At 48.2% G+C, this 25,152-nt stretch overlaps 1 protein-coding gene across 1 annotated transcript in view; it reads right to left on the minus strand.

Annotated features, from left to right (window-relative positions):
- LOC144823422 (digestive cysteine proteinase 2-like) overlaps positions 1–2,207 on the minus strand; it is a 44,807-nt gene extending 42,600 nt beyond the window's left edge. The window contains exon 1 of the mRNA XM_078681915.1: positions 2,085–2,207. Coding sequence (XP_078538041.1) covers positions 2,085–2,136 — 52 coding nt within the window. The 5' untranslated portion in view covers positions 2,137–2,207. The remainder of the gene's footprint in view (positions 1–2,084) is intronic.
- Positions 2,208–25,152: the final 22,945 nt, after the last annotated feature.

Below are 25,152 nucleotides of genomic sequence, written 5' to 3' on the forward strand. Positions count from 1 at the left end.
TCCGGGGAGCCCATCGAAATTTCCTACAGAAAGGTAAATGAAGCCAAGTACAAGCCCACCGAGCAGGAGGGCTTGGTTCAACTCAAATACAATTAGAAGGGCTTGATAAATTAAGCAAGGCCTCTTTAGTGCAAACAGGGTACCCAGATAGGGACGGGCACACCTGCCAGCGGTTGAGGGGGACTCGGTAAAGCTGGAAGGACTGGTATATGCAGGTGGGTATGGAGCCTGCCATGTTAACGGGTCCCCCATTATGGCAGTGGCCACATACAGGGCTTTGGCAGAGTTACAGGGCGATCCAGAGGCGGACTGGTACATAGAGGTACCCTCGTCAGGAGCACAATAGGGGTGCTCTATGCCAAACCCTAGGACTTACGGCAGGACCCTGGATAAACGTCAGCACCCCGTTGGTCCTTCGGGTGGTTGCAAGCCTAAGCAACTGGGGGCTTGGCTTGCTACAGCCCTAAAAAGGCATGAGTAGGGTCATGGACTGGTGGTCCAGGGGGGGGGGAGAATCAACTCAAATGGTAGCACCGATTGGGTTGGCCATGGTGCTTTTTGGCTCAGGCAGCTTAGGTCAGTCACCGCTGCCTGCCCTTGGACCGCCTGCAAGTTAATCCACCACGTTGGCATACTCCTTGCATGACACATGCAGCAAACGGTTTTCCAACAAACCTGTTTTTTGATAATACAGTGCATGCTATGTTTATATTGCGGGGGGGGGGGGGGCGTTGCCTATATCAGCACTATGCATCAGGGTAAGCATAAGAGCCCTTTGGTACTTGAATTACGCGAGAGCTGGGCTACACATTTATAACTGATCCCATTTGGTTCTGCTTTATTTTCCCCCCTTTCCCAGCAACGTCACTCAAAGGCTACGAGCGAGATTTAAATGCCCAGTCTGAGGCTGGCATTAAGCAGATACCTTATCGTTTCGAATGCAATTACAGAGGGCGGAGGAGAAATTGAACCGCATTTATAAAGTGTGAAATATGCAAGGAGTCCGAGAGCGCAAAGAAGCGCTTTCGAGCGCCCCTAGCAGAGAACTACACGCCCCAGAATGCACACCGACTCAAGAGTACAGAAAACTCACTGTCTTAGCAGAGCTTAATGGTACTTGCAATCCTGTGGGAGACAGCGGCAAGTACCAGTGAGCTATTTTGTGAGGATTCACTTTTTCCTCATTTCACCTCATGCTTTAACTATATTGCCAACGGTATTCCTCTAGTTTTGTGCAGTGTAAAGGATTCACAATCAAGTAGAAACGCAAATTCCTACAACACATTATGTAAAGGAGTAGGAGGCTTATCACGTGACTCGCAGGTACCGAACATGCCTACCACTGAAGAGGGAGGGAAAAGTTAAAGGACTTAGGACTGTCAAGTGGCCGACTTCAAAAGGGTGCAGCACGTGCTGCCCCGCGAGGGCCGACATCGCTCACAGTACTTCCTGTAGAAGTAGAACATGTAACGACAGGCAGCATTGAATGAAGTTAGATAATATGTCCCACAACCCCCCTGCCTCACCCGCCTGGATGCGCTGTTCACTCCCGACATGTCCTAGGCAACCTGTCCAATAAAACAGCGAGTCCCTGGGACACATTCCTCATAGGACTACAAACCAATGTAAAATTGGACAGTGTATCTTGCCTTGCAGTACATTTACTATAGATGTTCCCGGACTTCATATCCCAGAATGCATCATACCTCCCTCAGACAGTAAAGATGTCCAAAAGACTGGGTCAGTATCATATAGAAGACGGGAGTTGACAAGCCTGGACCAGACACCAAATACACCATAACGTGGGAGCTCTCCTCCTTAGATCCACATAATCAGAACACACCGCATCTGGCTGTTAGGGACTGCCCTCTATACAGCACGATGTTGCGGTCACAGCAGAGAGGCCAAGGATAGAAGGGTTGTAAATATTTCCCATCAAGTGCCTTCCCTTCCGCATCGCACTGTTGTAGAAAGGCTCAGACTCCGGCGCTGTGCAGAGACACTTGCACACACCATTGCCCCGCGGAGCGCCTAGAGGTGAATCCGTAAGCAGTGGGCGCTGGACAATACTACTACACACTTACCTCCCTGGCAGAGACACAGGGCGAACAGTGCGACCAGACAGCGACGCTCCATGACCCTGCACTACCCACTTCCACACCCAGGATCGGTCACGATCACACAACAACACCGCCTTTTAAGGAGGAGCATCCGTGACGGACAAACAGCGGAGCCAATGGCGAGCGCGGATTCTCCAGCTTGCGCAAGAAGAGGCGGCTGATTTCAATCGAGCCTCAGCTGACCGCGCTGAGGGCGCGAGAGGCTCCTCAGAGAGGACTGCGTGGGCACGGAACCACGGTGCCAGACCAGGAACGGAGAGCAGCCCACTCAAGGGTGCACAAGCGACCGCCCCCCCCATGTTTACTGTCATAGGCTTTCATTTGAGAAATCAGTGCCTTCTGGGAGCTGTAGTCTTGGTTCTGTGTCTATTGAACATGTACGCCTGGTGACACTTTTAAAGTAAGGGTACACACTATCATCAGGTGGAGACACAGCAACGAAAGAGTGCCAGAAAGAGCACTAGAACAGAAGAGTGCCGGGAAGAGCACAAGAAACAATAAAAGAGTGCCTGGAAGAGCACGGAGAACAGAAGAGTGCCAGGAAGAGCACAAGAAACAACAAAAGAGTGCCTGGAAGAGCACGGAGAACAGAAGAGTGCCAGGAAGAGCACGGGAAACCACAAAAGAGTGCCAGGAAGAGCACACAAAAGAGTGCCAGGAAGAGCACAGAAAAGAAGAGATAGCGCAGGAAACAAACAAAGAGTGCCAAGAAGAGCACAGAAGACAGAAGAGTGCCAGGAAGAGCACCTCAAACAAAGAGTGCCAAGAAGAGCACAGAAAGCAGAAGAGTGCCAGGAAGAGCACCTAGAATAGAAGAGTGCCAGGAAGAGCACATACAATAGAAGAGATGGCAGAAACTAAAACAGAAAGACAAAGTGCACAATACAGAAGACCGCCACCCTTCAAGTTGTCTGAGCCACAAGTAGGAATAAAAGAACGAACGTCACTAGAGAATATCGCGTCGCTAGCAAGAGCGGAGGCAAGAGCGACAGCACACGCTAAGGAAATGGAGCGAGGAAAAGACAAACGAATGGAACAAGATGTGGAATTTTAGTTCGTGTACTGAACATCATCTACGCCATCTTGCAGACTCACGTATGAGCATACACGACAGCCATTTTAGGTACCATGGTCTCCCTGTTCACGATCGCCAGTCAGCACACTTCCCTGAACCTTGCAAGCCTTTCCCGCGCACCCTGGCTGCCCCCGCACTCACATGCACAAGTCATGAACCCTCCCCTCCCATGACTCTGTCTCAGGGAATCACACCCCGCGCCTGACCAACACCTCCTTTCCGTCCATGAATACCCCCCTTCCTCTGAGCCCGACTGCCTGTACGAACCGCTGGTCATCCCTTAGCCCGAGGATACAGTTTATTGCCCATTACTGTATGCACTCGCCTTTCCTGAAAGGAGCCACTATTGATCACGACCTCCCCACCCCCTGAGATTCGATCAGGCGCACACATTCCAAAGGAATCGGCAGCAGTGGCGGATCTTCCATGGGGGCGTTTGGGCGCCGCCCCCCTGCTTTCTCGCCGTGCGAGAAGGCAGAAACAAATAGTAGAGAACTACCATTTGTTTCTGCCTTCTAGCACGATGAGAAAGCAGAAGTTCCGGTTGGGAGAGTGGGAGGGGTTTCTCGAGGGCAGGGGGGAGTGGCGTTCCCACTGTTGTTAATACTGTCTGTTTGGGAAGCCTGAGAGGCTGTCCAAACAGACAGTATTAACTGTATTTAGAACAGCGGTCAAGCCGCTCCCCCCTGCCCTCGAGTAACCCCTCCCACTGTCCCTGCTCTCTGTATGCAGCAGCATACAAGAAATCACGTGGTGTTGGGGCAGCCGGCCGAACCAATCACAGCGCTGTGCTGTTGTGGAGGGAGGCTGCCTGCAGCCTTCCTGCGTGACGACATCGAGCACCATGGGAGTTAAACAGGACGGCGGGAGTCTGCTGGAGTCCGAGTCGGAACTTGAAGGCGGTAACTTGGGAAGGTATAGGTAAGTTAAGTAAAAGTTTATTATTGACTTTTCTTAACTGAAAATCCAAGCCTGGTTCGTATGCTTTCACCACTGCTGAGCGCTGCACCACGGAACACAAAAAACACACCTGCGTGGTCTTCACGAACATAGCAACAAAACAAAGCCATTACATTTACGTCTCAGCCGCAGGGCTGCCTGCATTCGAATTTGGAAGCTAACCAGGGTTTTGAGGGTTACAGCAGCATGAAGTGTGGCGGATCCGTCAGGGGCCCATGTGTGGTTGGATTTATTTATATGTTCGCTTTAGACAGCAGGCCCGTTAGTTGGCTGTCATATGGACGTAATTTGGGCAGACAGGGTATCTGTCGCATTTACAGACCCTGGGTGTACTGTGGCACTGGTTCGATCCGCACTCTGCTACTGCAATAGTTGCGCAGTCCACTGCCCTCCCTCCATCCGGCATGTCACAGTCATAGCAAGGGTTTCCTTGGGTGACCCTTCCAAAGGTAAAAGCCATATTTTAGATCACATTTCGATACACACGAGGACCCCAGTGAAAATGTGTGCGTGCCATGTCTCAAACTTCAAATAACTCTGCAACTAATATTGCGACTTCTCAGGAACTGAACATCGAAATTTTGCGCATGCTCACGAAAGCCATGCATAATATGAGTTGTAAATCATACAATGCTCAAGAAATAACTGCACACACCTCCTCCTTCTCATCTCTTGCGCGAACAGGCACAGTTTTTGAAAGTGAGATTTTTGCGTCGTTATCTGATTCTGGTTAATGAAGAAGTAGAAATATTTCTTTCTCAGCAGCCGGTATGCCGCTACCAGCCTCTTCTGCTGGCCCGGCTAAAACCAGTTGTGGTGGTCAGGGCTTCACACAGCCAGAATTACCATAGTTAGAGATGGGCCAACAGCCCACGCATGAGCAAGGTTCCTGAAGCAACTGCCTTTGAAGGGGTGTTTGCATGAGAAAGTGTTTACAGTATCACACACCCCTATTAGGTAACTGTCATGTCAAACAACACTCCACAGCGCTGAGCCTTGCCACCTTCGATCATCTCTTCTGCTCTCTCCTCGATCGGTTTGTGCGCAGGATCTTTAAATGCCTGTTGTTGTGCAATTACGGCTTTGGCACGGCTGCCTGACATGTTTTTTCAAGGCATCGTGTAATTTTAATCACATATACATTACTTGCTGCCAGAAAACAAAATTGTGAAGACTAATGGATGCTGCGGTTGTTTGCGAGGAAGCGCTCTGGCGTTCCTGCTGCTGTGGGTGTACGCAGCGCAAGGGCAGATTTACTGTTCTGTGAAACATCTCCTACCTTCAAAGGGGCAGCTCGTTTTTCAAATCGAAGCAATATGCTGCTGCTACATGTACGATCATTGTTGGGGACACGGTTAGGGATTCTCACACTTCTGCTGTTCAATGGCGGTGTATATCAGGTATGACGATGAAGCATCGAGATACAATGCTATTTGTTGTTATGTGTGATGTAAAAGATTAATACCAGCAATAATACCATTTACATATGAAATTTACTGCTCCGATTTTAGACTCCCTGGTGTAAATTGTATTTTAACTGTGACAATTGTTCTTGCTGTGTCCAGCTAGTGGGGTCTGTGAGAGCAGAGACAGACAGGAGTGATATGCAAGGGCACAAGAAGAGGAAAACAAACAGGAGTGATATGTAATGACACGGGGAGAGCAAAAACAAACAGTAGTGATATGTAAGAGCACATGGAGAGGCAAAGGCACAGATGAGAGATATGTTAGGACACGGACAAAGGAAAGACACACAGGAGTGATATGTAAAGGCACAGGGGGGAGCAAAGATACAGATGAGTCAGTGATATGTAAGGGCACAGGGGGAGCAAAGATACAGATGAGTCAGTGATATATAAGGGCACAGGGGGAGCAAAGATACAGATGAGTCAGTGATATGTAAGGGCACTGGGAGAGCAAAGACACAGAGGAGTGATATGTAAGGGCACAGGGAGAGCAAAGACACACATACTGAATAAGCAGCTACCTATGTTATATGACATCTCTTTATTAATGTAATAACTGCACTTTTATAATTGCTTTATTAACCTTCCAGCTTTCTCAAATTTGCTTGAAAATGCACCATTTGTCCACTCTTTTTTTCAAAATGTTCTCCCCCGAACCCTCCGTAAGTTGTTCCGGCTTGCTCGCTACGCTCGCTCGCTGCGGTGCATTAGGACAATATAATTACGCCTCACCACTTTCAAATGTCACCAGCCGCCACTGATCGGCAGAACACTCAGCTGCGTGATAGCCCCCTCCCAATCATATGAGGGGAAAGGGCCTCTACTGTTGTCATGTGTTGGAATGGGCCGGAACTGGGGGGGTGCCAGGGATGTCGTTCCCATACTTTACAATGCCCTTGTTGTAATAAAGAACGTTCACATGTCTTAAACCAGTGTATAAAAGACCAGGTCTCAGAGAGGTTGAGAGAGCACCTCGAGACGATACCTTGTTGTCCGATCTGATGTGTTCTACTCCGTCGGAATAAAACTTGTTTCCTGTCTTCCTGTCTCCAGCGCCTGCCTCTTTATTGAATAACTTCATATGGTATTAGAGGCGTTTTACGCCGGGCAAATTTAACTTAGGAAACATCTACTGAAATCGCCTGACCATTTTGAATTGATCTTTATCAATTGGCGTCCCAAACGCGGGGCCCATCAGCGACACGTGGATCCAGTGGGAGAGGTCCCGACGACAGAGTGAACAACTGCAACGATCGGAAGAGCTCCTGTCCGATAGACCCTCGTCTGACAGCCGATCATCTGAACTTCACTGATTCCGAGCAGACCTCTCCCGAGTGATCTACGGTCCTGACTGGGAACCACCAGGAGTGCCGCGATAGCAACAAGAGAATAGAGGACAATCGGGCGCTGGAAGCGGAAGACGAGAAACTGTCCATACGGTCCGGGTAAGGTCGTGACATACGACAAATTGCGAAATTGATTGATTGATTGTTTGAAAATACTAGTATTACTTATTGACTGTTTCTGAGAAAATTCTCTATTTGCAAACAAGCACAGAATCGCCATACTCTGTTTAGTCTTTGCAGATAGTGAAGGGTAGGCAACGCAAACCTTTAACACGTCGTGCCTACTTTTCTCCTCATTGATTGATTGATTGAATCGAGCATTGAATTGTTCGAAGTTGGTTCTCTTAAGGATTTTCTCTGCCTGCAAACGGGGAAGAATAGGAATATTCTCTCTCCCTTTGCAGATAGTGAAGGGTAGGCAACGCAAGCCTTTAACACGTCGTGCCTATTTCATTCCTCATTGATTGATTGTTTGTCCAAACATTGACTGTTTGGAATTGGTTCTTTCTGGAGGTATTCTCTGTTTGCAAATAGCGTAGAATAGAATATTCTGTCCAGTCTTTGCAAATAGCGAAAAGATAGGTAGTGCAGGCATTTGCCCCCCTTTGTAATCCGTCATGCCTATCTTCTCCCCATTGGTTCATAGTTGGGTCAACCCGGACCGCTTATTAGAGATGAACCATCCAGCTCCACTGGAAGGCACCCCTAATAAGGACATGTTTACTAAGCAAGGACTAGTCGCTATAGCTTATAGTAAGTTATGGCATAAATATACAAAAAAGGATCCTAAAAGTCAGTGGCCACTGATAGGTTCTTTTGATGAAAATAAAATAAAAACACTAGAAGCAGCTGTAAAAATAAACAAGGCAACGCCCACTATGCTTGATAGTATTGGCATGTGGCGCAAAGAAGCAGAACATCGTAGGAAAAGAGAGGAAGCGAAAATAGTGAAAGAGTTACGAAAAGCCGCCCATCTGGCCGCAAAAGAACTAGATGAAGAAATAAGAAGAAGAGAGGAAGTTAAACAAACGCAAGAATCAGGACTGGCAGGCCAATGCCGTGTCAGGACCACCTCTGCGCTCTACTCGGAGATGCCCTCCAAACAGCGGGCAAATGACGAGTTACTGCTCGGTCCTCCAATTATCTACATGCCTCCTCCTTATGCTCCCAGCCAGCCTCTAGCACAACACTCACCAGTTCAAAGTGCAGGTGTGGGTGACCCTAGCGCTAGTGCCCCGGCTCTTACGGCCTTCGCACCAGCCGCATTGGTAACAACAGCAGATGAACATGAGACTAGCAGGCACCTAACAGCCCGACCAAATAGGTTGAGCAAAGATGAGCGGGATGGAATCGACAAGATAGCAAAAACATTGGTAGAACGGAAGGAGAGCGAAGAATATACGATGAATATGCACAATTCACATGCCGGTAGTCACAGACGGCATTTCATTTTACGGTTCAGCTACCACACCCTGAACGCATATGAGGATAGGTACCAGAATAAGGGTCCTGCAAAACTGACGACTCTGTATAGAAGGGTCGATGTTGGAGATGGGACTGAGAGCGATGTGACGGACCTCTTCATGCAAACGCTTGAGGTCTTCCGCCACCTCGCGGAACAGAAACCAGAGGTCAAGATCACAGTCCCTGAGACGATTGAGCCCTCATTAGAAGCAGCCAACACTATGATGCCTATCAGAGAAGCCGCCCCCTATTTGGTTCCCCCAAGAGGTCAGGGAACAAACGATGATATCAACCACGCAGATGCAAAAGGGAGGGTTGTGTACAACTGGGTTTACCAACCATGGGATCGGCAAGATATTTTAACTTTTAGACAAACCCTGCCCGATTTACGAAAGAACCCTACAGCATTTTATACAGAATTAGGCACAGCCTTGGGCTCAACCATAATGACTCTATCGGACATTGATTTGTTTTTCGGGTTGTGTCTGCCGGCTGATGTGTGGAAGCAAATCCGGAGAGCCGACCACACGGACCTGTTCGGACACACCTGGAAACAACTCGATGACCTAGATAGGCAGCGAGAGCCCGGAAAGAAACCTGTAAAAGACATACTGGAACTCCCCGACAAAATAGTACAGAAGCTAAAGACGTTGATCCCAGAAAAGAAGGTAGACTGGTCGGTAGTCACGGCTTGTCGTCAGAAACCTCAGGAAGATGTATCAGAATATTTCTCCCGATTTGAAACAGTGTTCTCCGACTACAGTGGTCAAGACATGACCACCGCAACCGGACAACACCTATTCGTGCAAAACTACGTAAAAGGGCTATCGCAAGAGGTCTCCCAAAAGTTACAGACGAGTGAGAGTAGTTGGGGAGCCTCCAAACCTGCAGCTATCCTTCAGATGGCTCAGTATTATGAACACCAAAAGAACGAGAACGAGAGGGCGAATGAGAAAAAGAAAAAGGACTTAAAGGAGCGAGTGATGATTGCCCAATTGCATGAAGTGATTACAGGAAGGGAACGATATAGGGGAAACTACCAGTCGAATGCCCCTAGGAATTCGGCCCCTAGAGACCGCAACTCCACACCTGGCGCTCCACGAACCGACCTCGATGAGAACCAGTGTGCATTTTGCAAAGAATTTGGGCATTGGAAGTCTCAATGCCTGGCCCTTCGGGAAATGATTAAAAATAAAGAGACAAGGGACATGACAAATGGCTCCAAAACTGGAGGGCAGGGACGAGGGCAGACCCGCGACACCACCAATGACCGATCTGGCAGACCAAACACATTTGACCGCCCCCGACAGAATCAGTGCCAACAGTCCGACTGCAACAATGCTCACGACTCTGCATAGGACTGCCAGGGGCAAGGGAGGGATCCAGTCGAGCTCTGTGTTGACCAGCAAGGTCCTTACGTCACTGCTAAGGTCCTGGGTACAAAGTCTCCATTTTTGGTAGACACTGGAGCGACACGTAGTGTATTATCAAAACGACTGATTCCAAGGGCACCCTTGTCTGGCTCACACATTACCTCGATAGGTTTCGATGGAACGCCCTCCACTAATCCCCTGTCTGTACCTATCTCCTTTGACCTAGGAAACAATCCCACTGACACAACATTTCTGCTCTCCTCCAACTCCCCTGACGCCATTATGGGTATTGATTTACTGAAACATTTCTGAGCTACTATTAGGTGTTCCCCGGATGGAGTCCGAGTCATCCTGTACGACAACCCGAGCATGTCCAGACCCTACCCCGCACGACATATGTACGCCATAACAGATGCTGACCTATCCTTGCTCGATACCCTACCCCTGTACCTATGGGCCAGAAACGACTCGGATGTAGGACGAATGATGATCGATCCTGTACACATAACTGTTCGACCAGATGCAATACTCCCGAAACTCCCACAGTACCGGATATCGCCCGAAGGCGAGAAGGCATTGGTAGCGATTATTCAGTCCTTGGTGGATGCAGGAGTGGTAGAGGAAGTGGTTAGTAATGTCTGCAATAGCCCTATCCTACCCATTGTTAAGAAGCAAGGTGAGGGAGATGAGAAAGCGTACCGCTTCATCATCGACCTGCGAGAAGTCAACAAAGTGGTGGTGCCACAGTACCCCGTAGTCTCAGACATCGCCACCATCCTGACTCTCATCCCGTCCACTGCCACCACCTTCACCGTTATTGATCTTAAAAATGCAATTTTCTCTATCCCCATCCATCCAGACAGCCGTTATCTCTTCGGCTTCACTTTAAAAAACCGTTCATACCGATTTTGTAGAGCTCCCCAGGGCTACACTGAAAGTCCCAGCATTTACAGCCAGGCCCTCAAAAGACAGCTGGACGCCGTCCAGCTACCAGATGGAGTGGTGTTGATCCAATATGTTGACGATATCCTTTTGGCCGGCGACACCACTTCACTTGCAATCACTGCCACTATCCAACTCTTGCACTTTCTTGCGGAGAATGGCCACAAAGTCTCCAAAAAGAAACTGCAGTTCTGTCAGCCCCAAGTAACATACCTAGGCCACCTCCTGTCCAAAGAAGGGAGGAAACTTACGCCCGACCGAATCCAAACCATCCTAGACACCCCCATTCCAAAAACGCAGAAGCAAGTCCGTTCATTAGTGGGCCTTACTTCTTTCTGCCGACAATGGTTACCAAATTTCAGTCTCATTATAAAACCCCTACTTTCCCTGTTGGCCAAAGATGTTCCGTTCCCACTCCCTTGGACTCCCGAATGCCAAGCATCCTTTAAGGAATTGCGGGATGCCCTTTGCTCGGCACCCGTTCTAGGAACACCAGATTACTCCAAGTCCTTCTCCCTCTTCACTCACGAAAGGGAGGGATGCGCATTGTCTGTTCTAACTCAGCCCATCGGCGCCAAACAACGCCCTTGTGCCTACTTCTCTGCCACTCTTGATCCAGTCGCCAGAGCTCTACCTGCCTGCCTTCGAGCAGTAGCCGCTGCTGCTGTCTCTATCCGCCAGAGTGAGGGAATTGTGCTTTCGAACTCTCTCACGGTATTAGTGCCCCATGCAGTTGACACCCTTTTGAACCAGACCAAGACTCAACACCTGACTAGTGCACGACTGACAGGGTACGAATTGACTCTACTTGCACCCCACATCACCCTGAAGAGATGCACGACATTGAATCCTGCTACACTGTTACCCTTGCCCGAAAATGACCCCGATGTGCCCCCTATACACGACTGTGTGACCCTCACGGACGAACAGACTAGGAGTAGAATTGACCTCCGAGACATTGCTTTTACAGATCCTGATGGAGAACTATGGGTAGATGGCTCTTGTATCAAACTCCCAGACGGCACCACTTCTGCTGCCTATGCGGTGACGACAGCTCGAACAGTAGTTGAAACAGCTTGCATCACACAACGATCCGCACAGGCAGCAGAACTAATTGCCCTCACACGAGCATGTATCATAGCAGCAGGAACCACGGCAAACATTTACACGGACAGCCAGTACGCCTTCGGGGTGGTTCATCATTTTGGGCTCCTGTGGAGGGAAAGGGGATTCCTGACGTCCCACGGTACGCCCATCCTTCACGGAGATTTAGTCTCCGCCCTGATTGAAGCAGTTCTTCTCCCCAAACGATTAGCAGTAATCAAATGCCAGGCACACAAGAAGGTGACAGATTTAGTTGGTCAGGGAAACGCACTAGCCGACATCACTGCCCGAACCTCCGCTGAGAATAGGGCAACGACACGCATGTATGTGACCAGGTCACAAGCAGAAAAATGGACCGACGCTAGGGAAACGATCAGGGACATCCAATCGGCCAGCACACCACACGAATTGACTGAGTGGGCGTGAGTGGGTCTAAGGGACGATGAAGGCTGCTGGCGGACAAAAGACACGAACAAATGGTTGCTGCCTGAAGCATACTTGATCCCCATACTGACAATGGCACACTCCCCTGCACACATAGGTTCTGCCCCCATGATTGAACTCATTTCCAAAGTCTGGCACAACAACAAGATCCCTGACTCGGCCAAACGCCTAGTCCAGCAGTGCCTTATCTGCTTACAACACAACCCCGGGAAAGGAACTGTGGTACCCCGGGGAGGGTTTGGGATCCCCGACCACCCCTTTGAGGTCCTCCAGATGGATTACATCCAATTAGAGAGGTGCCAAGGCTTGAAGTACGTATTGGTCATTGTATGTGCCTTCAGCAAATGGGTGGAAGCCTATCCGACCCGTGATAACACTGCCATGACTACTGCCAAAGTACTACTGAAAGAGTTTTTCCCTCGCTACGGCCTTTGTCGAATTTTATGGAGCGACAATGGCCCCCACTTCATAGCTGAAGTTATCCAACTAATCCTGAAGGGGTTGGGGGTAAAACAAAGGTTCCATGCAGTCTTCCACCCCCAATCCGCTGGCCTGGTTGAACGACACAACGCTACACTGAAACTGAAACTGTCAAAAATAGTGGCCACCACAGGACTTAAGTGGCCAGATGCCCTTCCACTGGCATTACTATCGATGCGCTCCACTCCCACTAAGCACCACTTGACCCCCTACGAAGTTGTGTTTGGGCGGCCTATGAACCTCTGGACTGCCCCCAAACCGACCTCCATTCACGACGTCCCCGACGTCCTGCTGTCAGATTATTTATACAAGTTAACTAAAACATTGTCTGTCATTCATCAACAGGTGCAGCAGGCCATCCCCGATGCTTCCAGGGGTCCCGGTCACGATATCCAACCGGGTGACTACGTCCTGATCCGGAACTTTCAACGAGCGAAGAGTCTGGAACCCCGGTGGACGGGCCCCTGGCAAGTACTGATCACCACTCGGACGGCTCTTCGAGTGGAGGGGAAAAAGAACTGGCTGCATGCACACCACTGCAAGAAGGTTTCCTCGACCCTGGCCACGACAGACAACGTCAGCACCCAAGAAGAGCTCCTGAACAAAGACCGACCATCACTGAACTGCTATCCTGATACCGAGGCACTTGAACTGGCAAAACACTCTGATCCCACTGTGCCATCTCGAGAAGGGTATTTCCTGCGTCGAAAGGAGGGAGCTTCGGCTAAGTAGGCCACTGACTAAGTTAAAAATCTCAGAACGGTGACCCAAAGCAACCAAGGGTTACCCGGAGAGAAGCTAAACAAAGTCTGTGGTTCTGCCCACTACCGAGCACCTTGAAGATGAAGATGATGGAAGCGCCAGATAAGAAGATGATGGAAGCGCCAGATAAGAAGACGTCGGAAGCAACAGGAAATACCCACTACAGGAATCCAAAGACTGACAATTTGCACAAATCAAAGACAATCGCTTTCTTCATTGTCTTCCTCTTTTGCCTCCTCCTCATGACTTCCTTCTGGATCTTGGAGGAAAGCACACCCGCTCACCAGATGTTGCCAACCACTGTCCAGCCAACCACCATGAAAGAGCACCACCTGATCACCCTTTCACCTCAGCTCCGAGAAAGGCGTAGGGAGTTCTGGAACAATTCCTTCGTACAACTGTTGCACCAGCACAACCTTGCTGCAAATGCCACGAACTGCTGGATCTGTGGGTTGCTCCCACATGCTACCGGACACTCCATCCCCTTCATCCCTTCTCCTTTCTCAGTTCACGGCTCCTGCCTCGCCTGGTTGATCCTCATGCAGGAAAGCCACAAGGACAACGCCGCTTCTGGTCAGACAGTGTCACACTTCTACTATGGGTTCTGGCTGAACAAAACAGGAAAGCCCTTTTGTCCTGCAATTTCAGGTTCAACCTTCCTTACGAACATCCCTGCCAAAGAAAGGGTCGAAATGCAAGTGCTCCACGATCCAGCCAGACCCACCTTCTCCCACCTGCGGAAACAAACGGCTGCCACCCTGACCGTGGCCCTGTCTGTCATCAATGTCACAGGACTCGTATGCCTCGAAGGACAAGGAACGCAGCTGGTGGGTCACAGTTCTTGTCGCATCACCAAAACATTGGCCTCAGCCGACCCCCCCTCCTTTGTTGCTTCCCCGAATATGTATTTTGTTTGTGGCACCAAAGCTTACACTTGGCTCCCAAGAGGCTGGAGGGGTACGTGCTACATCGCCTTCATTCTTCCTCCCACGTATGTGGCTCCAGCCAACCACCACCGGCAAAAGCGCGCCGGAGATGTTGAACAAGCCGACTCCACCGGAGCACAGTTCCTGGATGCAGCAAAGGGACTTGTTCCTCCGTGGGGACCAATGGCAAATAGCCGCGCTATCCGACACCTGACTCAGGCAGTAGAAACAACAATTAACATCACCGCTGGCATCCTTGCTAACAACACGGCTGAGCTTCAGGCAGTCCGCCTGGTGGCTCTTCAAAACCGCCTTGTTCTAGATGTGGTCCTGGCCGACCGTGGAGGTGCATGCCGCATCATCGGCTCCAGCTGTTGCACCTACGTGCCAGATAACTCACCTTCACTCTACAAAGCAATCGAACACCTCCACAGACTGTCCTCAGAGGTTCACCAGGAGCAGGAAGGATGGTCGCTTGGAGGCTGGTTCTGGGACACTTTGAAGAACTGGGGGTGGAGATTGTTTACGTTTATATTGATACCAATCATGATACTGTGTGGGTGTTGCTTAGGTATTCAATGTTTACCACCTTTATGTGCACTTATTTCCAACTGTATGTGCCCAAAGACTTTGAACTTTAAACCTGAGCACATGAGTCCCCTATACGAGATAGAGGTGCGTGGTCTCATGGGGATCGATCCGAACTGACAAGCTGGCGAGACATGTTAAAGGGAGGACTGTGGAATTTTAGTTCGTGTACTGAACATCATCTACGCCATCTTGCAGACTCACGTATGAGCATACATGACAGCCATTTTAGGTACCATGGTCTCCCTGTTCACGATCGCCCGTCAGCACACTTCCCTGAACCTTGCAAGCCTTCCCCGCGCACCCTGGCTGCCCCCGCACTCACATGCACAAGTCATGAACCCTCCCCTCCCATGACTCTGTCTCAGGGAATCACACCCCGCGCCTGACCAACACCTCCTTTCCGTCCATGAATACCCCCCTTCCTCTGAGCCCGACTGCCTGTACGAACCGCTGGTCATCCCTTAGCCCGAGGATACAGTTTATTGCCCATTACTGTATGCACTCGCCTTTCCTGAAAGGAGCCACTATTGATCACGACCTCCCCACCCCCTGAGATTCGATCAGGCGCACACATTCCAAAGGAATCGGCAGAACACTCAGCTGCGTGATAGCCCCCTCCCAATCATATGAGGGGAAAGGGCCTCTACTGTTGTCAGGTGTTGGAATGGGCCGGAACTGGGGGGGTGCCAGGGATGTCGTTCCCATACTTTACAATGCCCTTGTTGTAATAAAGAACGTTCACATGTCTTAAACCAGTGTATAAAAGACCAGGTCTCAGAGAGGTTGAGAGAGCACCTCGAGACGATACCTTGTTGTCCGATCTGATGTGTTCTACTCCGTCGGAATAAAACTTGTTTCCTGTCTTCCTGTCTCCAGCGCCTGCCTCTTTATTGAATAACTTCGTATGGTATTAGAGGCGTTTTACGCCGGGCAAATTTAACTTAGGAAACATCTACTGAAATCGCCTGACCATTTTGAATTGATCTTTATCAATGATCGCGCGGGCAGCTGGAAAAAAGACAGGAATAAACAGGCCACGAGAAAAGACCATGAAGGAACATGCTACGGAGGTGGATTTGAATTTCCACATCGAGGCCCATGCCTAACATTTGGCCAGACATGCAAGAAATGGAACCGGAGAACTGAATATGCCAGCGCACGCCAAGGAGTGCAGCTCAGGAACGACAGAGGAAGACTATGGCGACTGCAAGTGTCAACAAATAGACATGTTGAAACAGGAACAAGGAACTCATCACCAGAATGGGAAGAAGAAGAAGAAAAGACTGAACGACTCTATCTTATGACGGATGTTACCACAGAATCAACGGATGAAGGTACAAAAGGAAAAAGAGGGTGCCTGGTGGACAAAAAAATGAAAAAGACAGAGCACGTGACTATAGGAGTAGGATCACATAAAACAAAGTTTGTGTGGGACAGCGGTGCAACATGTAACATCAGGTGTATATCGGAATACGAAAAGATGAAGAGAAAGCAGACGTTGAGACTGTCCCGAGTTGAGGTTCTCACTTGGGGGTCACGGAAACAAGTGACAAACATTGGGAAATTAACAGAAGAACCGACACATGAAGACCAAAAGATCAAAGAGGACATTCATGTGCTGAAGGGTTACATCCCGGCGCCATGTTTGCTGAGCATAATCACAGCTCAGACAATGGGTCTCATGGCCATGCCAGAGAAAAGAAGCATCCTAAAAGAATACCCCAAGCAGCGCACTGAACTGACTGTAAATGCCGGCCCAGTGGGACCGGGAGCAATATTGGCACAACACAAAGCAGGAAAAGATTCCCCAAGACACATGGTGGCATATGGGAGCAAAAGTCTATCAAACGTAGAAGAAGGATACTCCCAGCCGGAAAAAGAGAGCTTGGCGGCAAGATGGGCGTGTGAACGCTACCACATGGTCATCCACAGAAGGCTGTTCACAATCATAACAGATCACCAAGCACTGATGATAAGATACGGACACCCAAACGGAAAGAGACTGCCCAGGATAGAGAAGTGGGGGACAAGGCTGATGGATTATAACGTCAAAATGATACACAAGCCGGGGAAGGAACACCACACAGCAGACGATATGTCAAAGCAAACCCTACCACAAGTGTCCCAAGCGACAACCATGGCAGAGGAACATCTAAAGTTTGCACGAAAGAATAACACACCGGCAACAATAACAGTAAAGGAACTAGAACAAGAGACAAAACAAGACATCACCATGCAGACAATAATGAAGGTGACAAAACAGCAAAGGTGGAGGCACAACAACAACAACAGCAGCTGGGGGAAAAAAGTATTGAAGGAAGAGCTGTTGGCGTTCAAAAAGATTAGCGAAGAACAATCAGAAGGCGAGAACGGAATAGTGATGAGAGGCACCAAGATAGTAATACCACGGACGCTGAGAAGGAGGAAAATGGTGCGGGAAAAAGTATGGTTCCCGGGACGTGACAACATGGGAGAAGAAAGTGTGATGTACTGTCACATCTGCCAAATAACGGGGCCCACATCAAAGCAGAAGCCACTGCAAATGTCCGCACTTCCAAAAGCAGCATGGACAGAGCTGGCAGCTGAGCTCTACGGGCAGTTGGAAACAGGAAATTACCTACTGGTAGGTACAGATGAATTCTCCAGATTCCCCATAGTGAGACAAGTGGTTTCAACATCAGCCAACGCAACTTTGCCAGCTCTGGATGACATATTGGCAGCATGGGTGTCACCGCAGACACAACAAATAGACAATGGACCACCATTCTCAAGTGACGAATGCAAAAGGCTCATGGAGTACCTTGGGATCAACGATCGACGAATAGCGTCTCTGTGGCCGCAAGAAAAGAGAATGGCCGAACGATCTATGGGAACGATCAAAAAGGCAATACAGAGCAACAAGCTAACACAGATCTCAATTGGACAAGCACTATGTCAGGTGCTGAGAGACTGTCGAAACACCGCTCACAGCCCCACAAGAAGATGCCCTGCAGAGCTGGTGTTGGGGCGATCAAGTGGGACGAGGTTGCCTCAAGTGAAAGAAGTGGAAAGGGTGGAACAAAAAGACATAGCTGAAAGAGACAAAGAAGCGACAACAAGAATGAAGGCGTATGCTGATCGGAAGAGACATGCAACAGATGCGAAAGCGAAAGAAGGAGACACTGCGCTAGTCCGACAAAGACAACAACGGAAGTCAGACAGCACTTTCGCAAAAGACCCACTGACGGTAACGGAAGTGAAAGGGCAAATGATAACGGCGTCAGCAGGACAATACCACATCACCAGGAATGGGTCGTACTCTAGAGAATTGAAGACAAAAGAAGAGGAGCGGCCGAAACGTGGGCTGAAGAAAGACGCCAAAGAGGAAACAGTACAAGAGGATTTAATAGAACAAAGACCAAAGAGAGAAGGCAAGAAGCCCAAGAGACTGATTGAGGAGATGCAAAGAAACGGAGACCGGTGGACACATTTTTCCGTATATCAATGTCTATCTCTCTCTCTCTCTCTCTCTCTCTCTCTCTCTCTCTCTTTCTCGATACCTCTCCAGTATCATCAGCAAATACTGTCACCATAAAAGAGGGTGACAATGTCTGGTGAAATGCACCAAAGATTTGTTGTATGTACCAAAGATTTGTTTGCGACAAGGGGGGAGGTGTAGTGACCTGACAGATGGGCGACTGGACATGAGGGGACACTAGGACCCTGTGGGTCATGAGGGAGGTGACCAGGTCACCGGACACCACATCCTGTTAGGGAACAGGAAGAGGACGGACACAAAGAGGACTGAGCAAGGGGACAGGACGTGCTGAGGCAGGCTGCTGCAAAATAAAATATAGAAGATTACACATACTCACCTGTGTCCTGTGTGTGGTATATTGGCAGTCCGGCTACAAGGACATGACACTGCCAACATTGAAGCCGTCTGATTACCAGAAGTAAAGGAGCCCACCCACCCCCCGCCCCACCCCCCCTTCACAAGTTATGAAAGCATTGGGCCATTTTTCACGTTTCCCAGTCGCTTCTTTAAAATATTTATGCTAATAAACACAGGTCCTGGAAGCGGTTCTGAAGAGAAGTTTATGGTATAATGCAGTGGTCCAAATGGGAGGGATCAGAGGGGCACAACGTGCCCATACTTTTTTTTAATTCAAGGAAAATAGTTCCCCTACTTTCTGTGAAAAGATAACCGTCCTGGGAGGATTAATTCCAAGAGCTGAAATGCTCCGGCCTAAAGCGGTGAGTCTTCTGTGCTGTGAAACCGAGGGAGGGACAGACAGCTAAACAAGCCTTCTTGTCAGGGGGCCAGCTTACCTGAAAGAAATGTAAATGTGCACAATGGGTCAATCTGCAGCACATGTGAAGGGAGCTGGGATGCCGCTATTGGCTTTAATTAATGCAATCACTTTACACTTTTTGATGACACAGATTAATTGTTCTTGAGTGGTATTGGAAAGGAGTTATCAGCTGAGCTGTGAAGTGTGTGCTTTTTAAAGTGGCTGAAGGGAATGCAGGGGCCTGTGCTGTGCCCCTATTCTCCACTGCTCCAACCAAGATTCAGTCCTGTGGTTCTCTGGTTACAGACACAGACCTCTAATAGAGGTTTCAAAAACTATGACAGTGTGTTTCCTACTGATTGACTTATCTTGCATTTGTTTAACATTTTTTTTAGCCACTAATTTGACCATGCGCCCACACTTACTTGCCTCAAATCCATTGTGCACAGCATCACAGTTCCCTTATTAGGTCTCGCCTATTACATCCCGAAGGGATGATAGGCGAGATTATAGTAAGCGGTCCGAAAAGTCTACCTAGCTGTGGATCGCGTACAGTTCATTTGAGCCAGGCGCGTGCACATCATTGCCAGCCATATCACACATTACACACCACCATTTGTCTGTGCCTCGACCTCAGACTTCAAAGGCTGCCGCTCCACCGCCCCCGCATCAGACTTGAAAGGAATGCACTCCCCCGCCCCCACCACAGCAATGCCGAGAGCTTGTTTGAAGTGCCTGCTCCTTGCACAATACACTGCCCATCCCTCTTTATATGCCACCCACCTCACTCCGCCTCCGCCCGCATCACTATCAGGCCATGCTCTCCCACAAAGTTTATTATTTAATTAGCCCAGCAGCCTCCTTGCTAATAATGGCCCCAGGCTTTTCTTTTGTTTCCTTCAGATGCACGGTTGCAGTGATTCTTTAAAAGTAAAGAAATGGAAAATCTTTTCTATTTCTTTACTTTCCCTAAATCAGATGTCATTTCTATGCAGCCCCAGTGCGTGTGGGGCCTCCCTGCTTGGCTTTCCAGCAGCAGCCCAGCTCCTGTGTCAGACCGGGCTCCCACAGCCCCACCTCTGAGGAATGTGCTCCTCCGCCCTGCCCCCGCCACAGCAATGCCGAGAGCTTGTTTTCAATAGAAACGCTTTGTTTATTTAGCCCGGGTGTCTGTTTCAGTTTCTTTGAACGTCGGAGAAGTGTGTGTCTCTGCCTGGGGTTGTTGCTGCATGTGTGAGAACGGGCACTCCCCGCTCAGTGCTGGCTTTGTCAGGGAAGCTGGCAGAGCACTGTCGGTACAAGCGGCAAGAGATGGGCTTTTCCTCTGCCATCATGTCTTTAGCAGCGGCAATCGAGCTTCCTTCGGAGTAGAGCCAGCAGCAGCTCTTGCAAGCAGCGGGGACACAGGCTGCTGCAGGAAGGCTCTGGTTTAAATGGGTGGTAACATCTGCTAGAACTTACCAGTGGAGGAAGAGCACCAGGCAGCAACAGAGGCAGGGGTAGGCTCCCCGAGAGGAACACCGTGGATAAAGGCTTGAAAGGCAAAGTGGGGTGAGAGGCAGCGAGGACCGTCTACAGTCCCTGGCCTTTCAACATTGGTTTCTCCCTTCCCTAGCCACAGGGCAAAGCACGCTCCCATTCAGCTCTGTTTGGAGAACTGTATAACACCCATCTCCTCCCAAAAGCAAGCCAGTTCCAGCTGGGCATGTGTAAGTTGTATTATATGATTTATATATGATTTGCTTGTATGTAGTCTATAATTAACTGCTGCTTGACTCAGTGCTGAGAAAGATCACAGTACTTGGGGCTTAATTTCGCAATTAGCTCTGACGGCATAGCTGGATACACGCAGACATTATGAACTTGGACCTCACTAAAGAAGTGTTCTTTCAATTTTGTTCCCTTCCGCTCGAATCTAGTATGGGGTACCGACGGAGAGAGCGGGGCCTCCACTTCCCGAGCGGTTGCCGGGTGAGGAGAGGTCGTCACCCACAAATAAGCTGGGAAGAAGATTACCTTCCTGTCTCCAGCGGACATTGGGGCTCCAAGTTCCTGGCAGATACCAATTTTTCCAAGTACACTTCACGTTATTGGTTTTGATGCAAATATTCAGTTGTTTGCAATCTCACATATTAAGTATAATTTGTTGCAGTAGCTGATTAACTATTAGGTCCTGACGAAAGCTGGAGCAATTCTCCATTAAGCTGAAACTAGTTGACCACACAGCACAGCGCCATAGTGTATTTTTCCTCTTCATTCACTAGGCGTGTTTTTAATCTTGGCACCCACACTTGTCTTTAGTAAATCATTATCTCAAGTTCGGGTAGTCATTTTTAGTTAGCACTATCATTAGAGCACTGCACCCATTCAGCATGACTCATTGAGCAACACTGTGGCCTTATGCGTCGCTTTATCCATCCGCACCGTCAGTTGGCGGTTGGGCGGTAATTGGAGCGAATGCTTTTTCCCACATGATGTATTTCCACCACGAGGGTGGTCTGAAGGGAAATTTAATAGCCCAGTGCGACTCAGTTAGTGTTACACACGCATCCATGTGATTCTGCTTGCCGCATCTTACAGTACACCACACCAGACCTGGTCCTCTCTTTTGTATGTATGCACTGAGATAGAAGGGGCGCGAGTAGACAGGTCTTTAAATTATTTCCCCTTGACCCCCCGTATGTTTGTTTATAGTTACTTCAGAGGAGACATTTTCTCGTTATTCAAGTGAACACAGTTACAAGCACTTATCCTTTGAGCAACTATCACTGGTCGACAGCCACCTTTGTTATGGTGTGGAGCTTATACTGTTGCCTGATGCAGTGTAAACATTATGTTTGGCCAATTAGCACAATGGTGACCTTCGTATAGTTTGTTGTTTAAACAGGAAATAAATGCACAAAGAAGGGATATTCATACTCATGAATTTGGAGTTATTACAATACGCTTTTTTGTACTTCTATGGCAATAATACCTGCAGTATATGGTATGCTACTTATGGTAACCGGATAACACATTGCTGTTACCATAATACGGGATCTAGAAACTACAACTGCAGTGAATATTCTGCATGAATTCAGGAGAAGTCTCTGGGAAGGAAGAAAGGAACATCATATACATGTTTTGACACACTGGTTCCTTTGAAAGATGCAAGTAGGCCTTGCACACGTCTTCAAGTAGAACTATTTTTTCACGTTTCATTGACTCTCTAAGAATATACTTTGCCTAGTGTTGTCTTCACACAGAAGCTCACTGCATTTTCTTTGTCTCACTGACATGAAGCGGCTTATATCACGGAGCAGGAACGCCAGAGTTTAGATGCACCCGATTTTAAGTTGAGGTACCCAGTTCCATGGCTCCTAAAATAAACCTTTGCTTTGAATTTTTCAATCAATGTAGGTTTTGCCAGCATGGATTTATGTGTGAAAAATGATTGTAAACCTAGATTACCATGAAGTGCCTAATTAGTAGTACATATCAGCACTTTACTATAAAGTGTGCTCGCTGTTTGAAAGTAAGGGGAGGTGAAATTGCAGGGTCTTCGCATACAAACAACTCGTGTGAGCTTCACTTGCATGTGCACATAGTTTGACATTGTATGTTGGCTTCCTTGGATGTCTGAGAACTAACTAGTGGCTGCGGTCAAGCAATAGTGCATATCAGTCTGAAGCCTAACAAATTTTACAAAACTCAAGCTATCACCTAAATGTTGTTTCCAGAACAGATTGTGAATATAGTAGGTGTTCGAAAATAATACAAACCACTATCCTTACTGAAGGAATGATTTATTGTTAAATAATGTTTTTCTTCTCTCAGTGAAAAAGGTGATAGAACTGTATCTTTACTCTGTGAATTTTTAGAGACCTATCTTTGGGAGATGCACTTAAATCATTTTTATATAGTTGCAATAGCACACATTACAGAACAATGTGCACTACACAATTAAGTATATGTCATCAAACAACATCATGATTCCAAAATGACCCCTGCATCTCAGTATTTTGCTGTGCACAGTTTTTTAACTGTTGTTTACTTCATATTATTGTACAGTGAGTGTATGTGTGTAGTGTACAGCTTCCTTACACAGAAATAATGGGGCAGATTGCAGGAACACACACACTTTATTTTGTAAGCTTCAATCATAAAGGAAACAGATATGTCCAGCTCCTCTGCCACAGCAACTCCTGCACAGAATGCTGGACGGTGGAACCTCACTGTGTCACCATCTACCACCCTCTACATTCCATGTCACTATGTAAGCATACAAACCATAACACGCCCCTCACAATAAAAACAATAAATCTTTCCATAATCCCGTTTCCCAAACTAAAGATAACAAGCATTTGCAATGCAATAGGTCTTGCATTTGCGAGAGTTTGAGCGCTTGGCATTGTAAATAACAAGGCCTTTTGTTTATGTGTTTTCAAAAGCTGCAAGTGGTATGTAAACATGCACTTTGCACTTATAGTTGTTGCTTATGAGAAACAAGACTTCACCTTTTTTACTACCAGCTTTGCTTCTCGTAAGCAAGGACTATAGTTACCAAGTGCATGTTTACGCACCTCTTGCAGGTTTTAAAAACACATAAATACAAGGCACTGTCATTTACAATGCCAAGCGCTCAAACTCTCGCAAATGCGAGACCTATTGCATTGTAAATGCTTGTTTTTTAATGCACTTCGACCACTGGCATAATCACATTCTTATAAACTGCTTCAGCAGCACTACATACATGTAGGTGCCCATCAGAGAACTATATTCCCGTAATAAAGACTTAATACATAGCAGGCAAATGTTTGTGCTACTACACCACGAAGGGAGCCAACATTGGTTCCACAAAGCTGCACAGCCCTGTAGTAGCTGGAATCTAATGAATTAAGTTCATGTACTTTTTTATGCTTTTCACAATTTTGTCCGTTCATTTTTTTCTCTTTTTTGTTCAATTCATTTTATTCAATCTGTTTTGACAAATCGTGTAGTTATGGTTGCAGCGCGACGGGACAAAGCGCGTAGAAAGTATTGCACGCCAGAATAGTTTGAAAGATAAACTTGGTCGAAACTATTGAAGAAAGTGGATCAAAATGGTGTGCATCTCTCTCTCATTGAATAAATGTTTGTGCTACGACAGAAAGAAGGTGCATGGAGAGGAAGACAGGTCCATCTGCCTGGTTCCGCTGAGCAGACCACCTTGTCCGGAGTTTCACTGTAGGTTGTAGTGTTTTGACTTCCACGACAATACACAGGATGATCATGCCTGTCGGCTGAGGCCCTGTGTGGGCTCTGAGTTTGGAAGGGCACACCATGTGTACCCTTCTTGTACAAGAGGGATTGCTGTCACCTCGCTGGGATGTAGAGGATTGACTGTGGTGCTAGACAGAGGACTTACCAGCAGCACCTATTTTTTTAGTGCTCTGTCATTCCCTACAATCAGGTCATTCATACATCAGTGTGTGAAGCAAGTAACGTGTGCTCACATATATGTGATTGAGGTGTTTTTTTGTCAGCCGCAGCCTATGCAGGTAAGAGCGGTATGGCGGTGGTGGGGGCGGGGGGATTTCGACAGATGACGACAAGGGGAAAAATAATTATTTATTTAATTTTCCCTTGTGGTCTTCTGTCGAGAGCGCACACAGGCAACTGTAGTGAATTGAAGAGCCCTGTCACACATTTCAGGGGTCAGTGAAGTGGGCTTTACTGGAGAGTCCTTAGTAGAGGGGACAGTGGGTCCCTTTGAAGCCAGGATGTGTCCTTTGCTCTTTTCTGGCCTTTTGTTATCGGGCAGAGCCTCTCCTTGCTGGTTAACACTACCGGTAGTGGTAATCCAC

The sequence above is a fragment of the Lissotriton helveticus genome, chromosome 3_1 (assembly GCF_964261635.1).
Source record: "Lissotriton helveticus chromosome 3_1, aLisHel1.1, whole genome shotgun sequence".
NCBI lineage: Eukaryota > Metazoa > Chordata > Amphibia > Caudata > Salamandridae > Lissotriton > Lissotriton helveticus.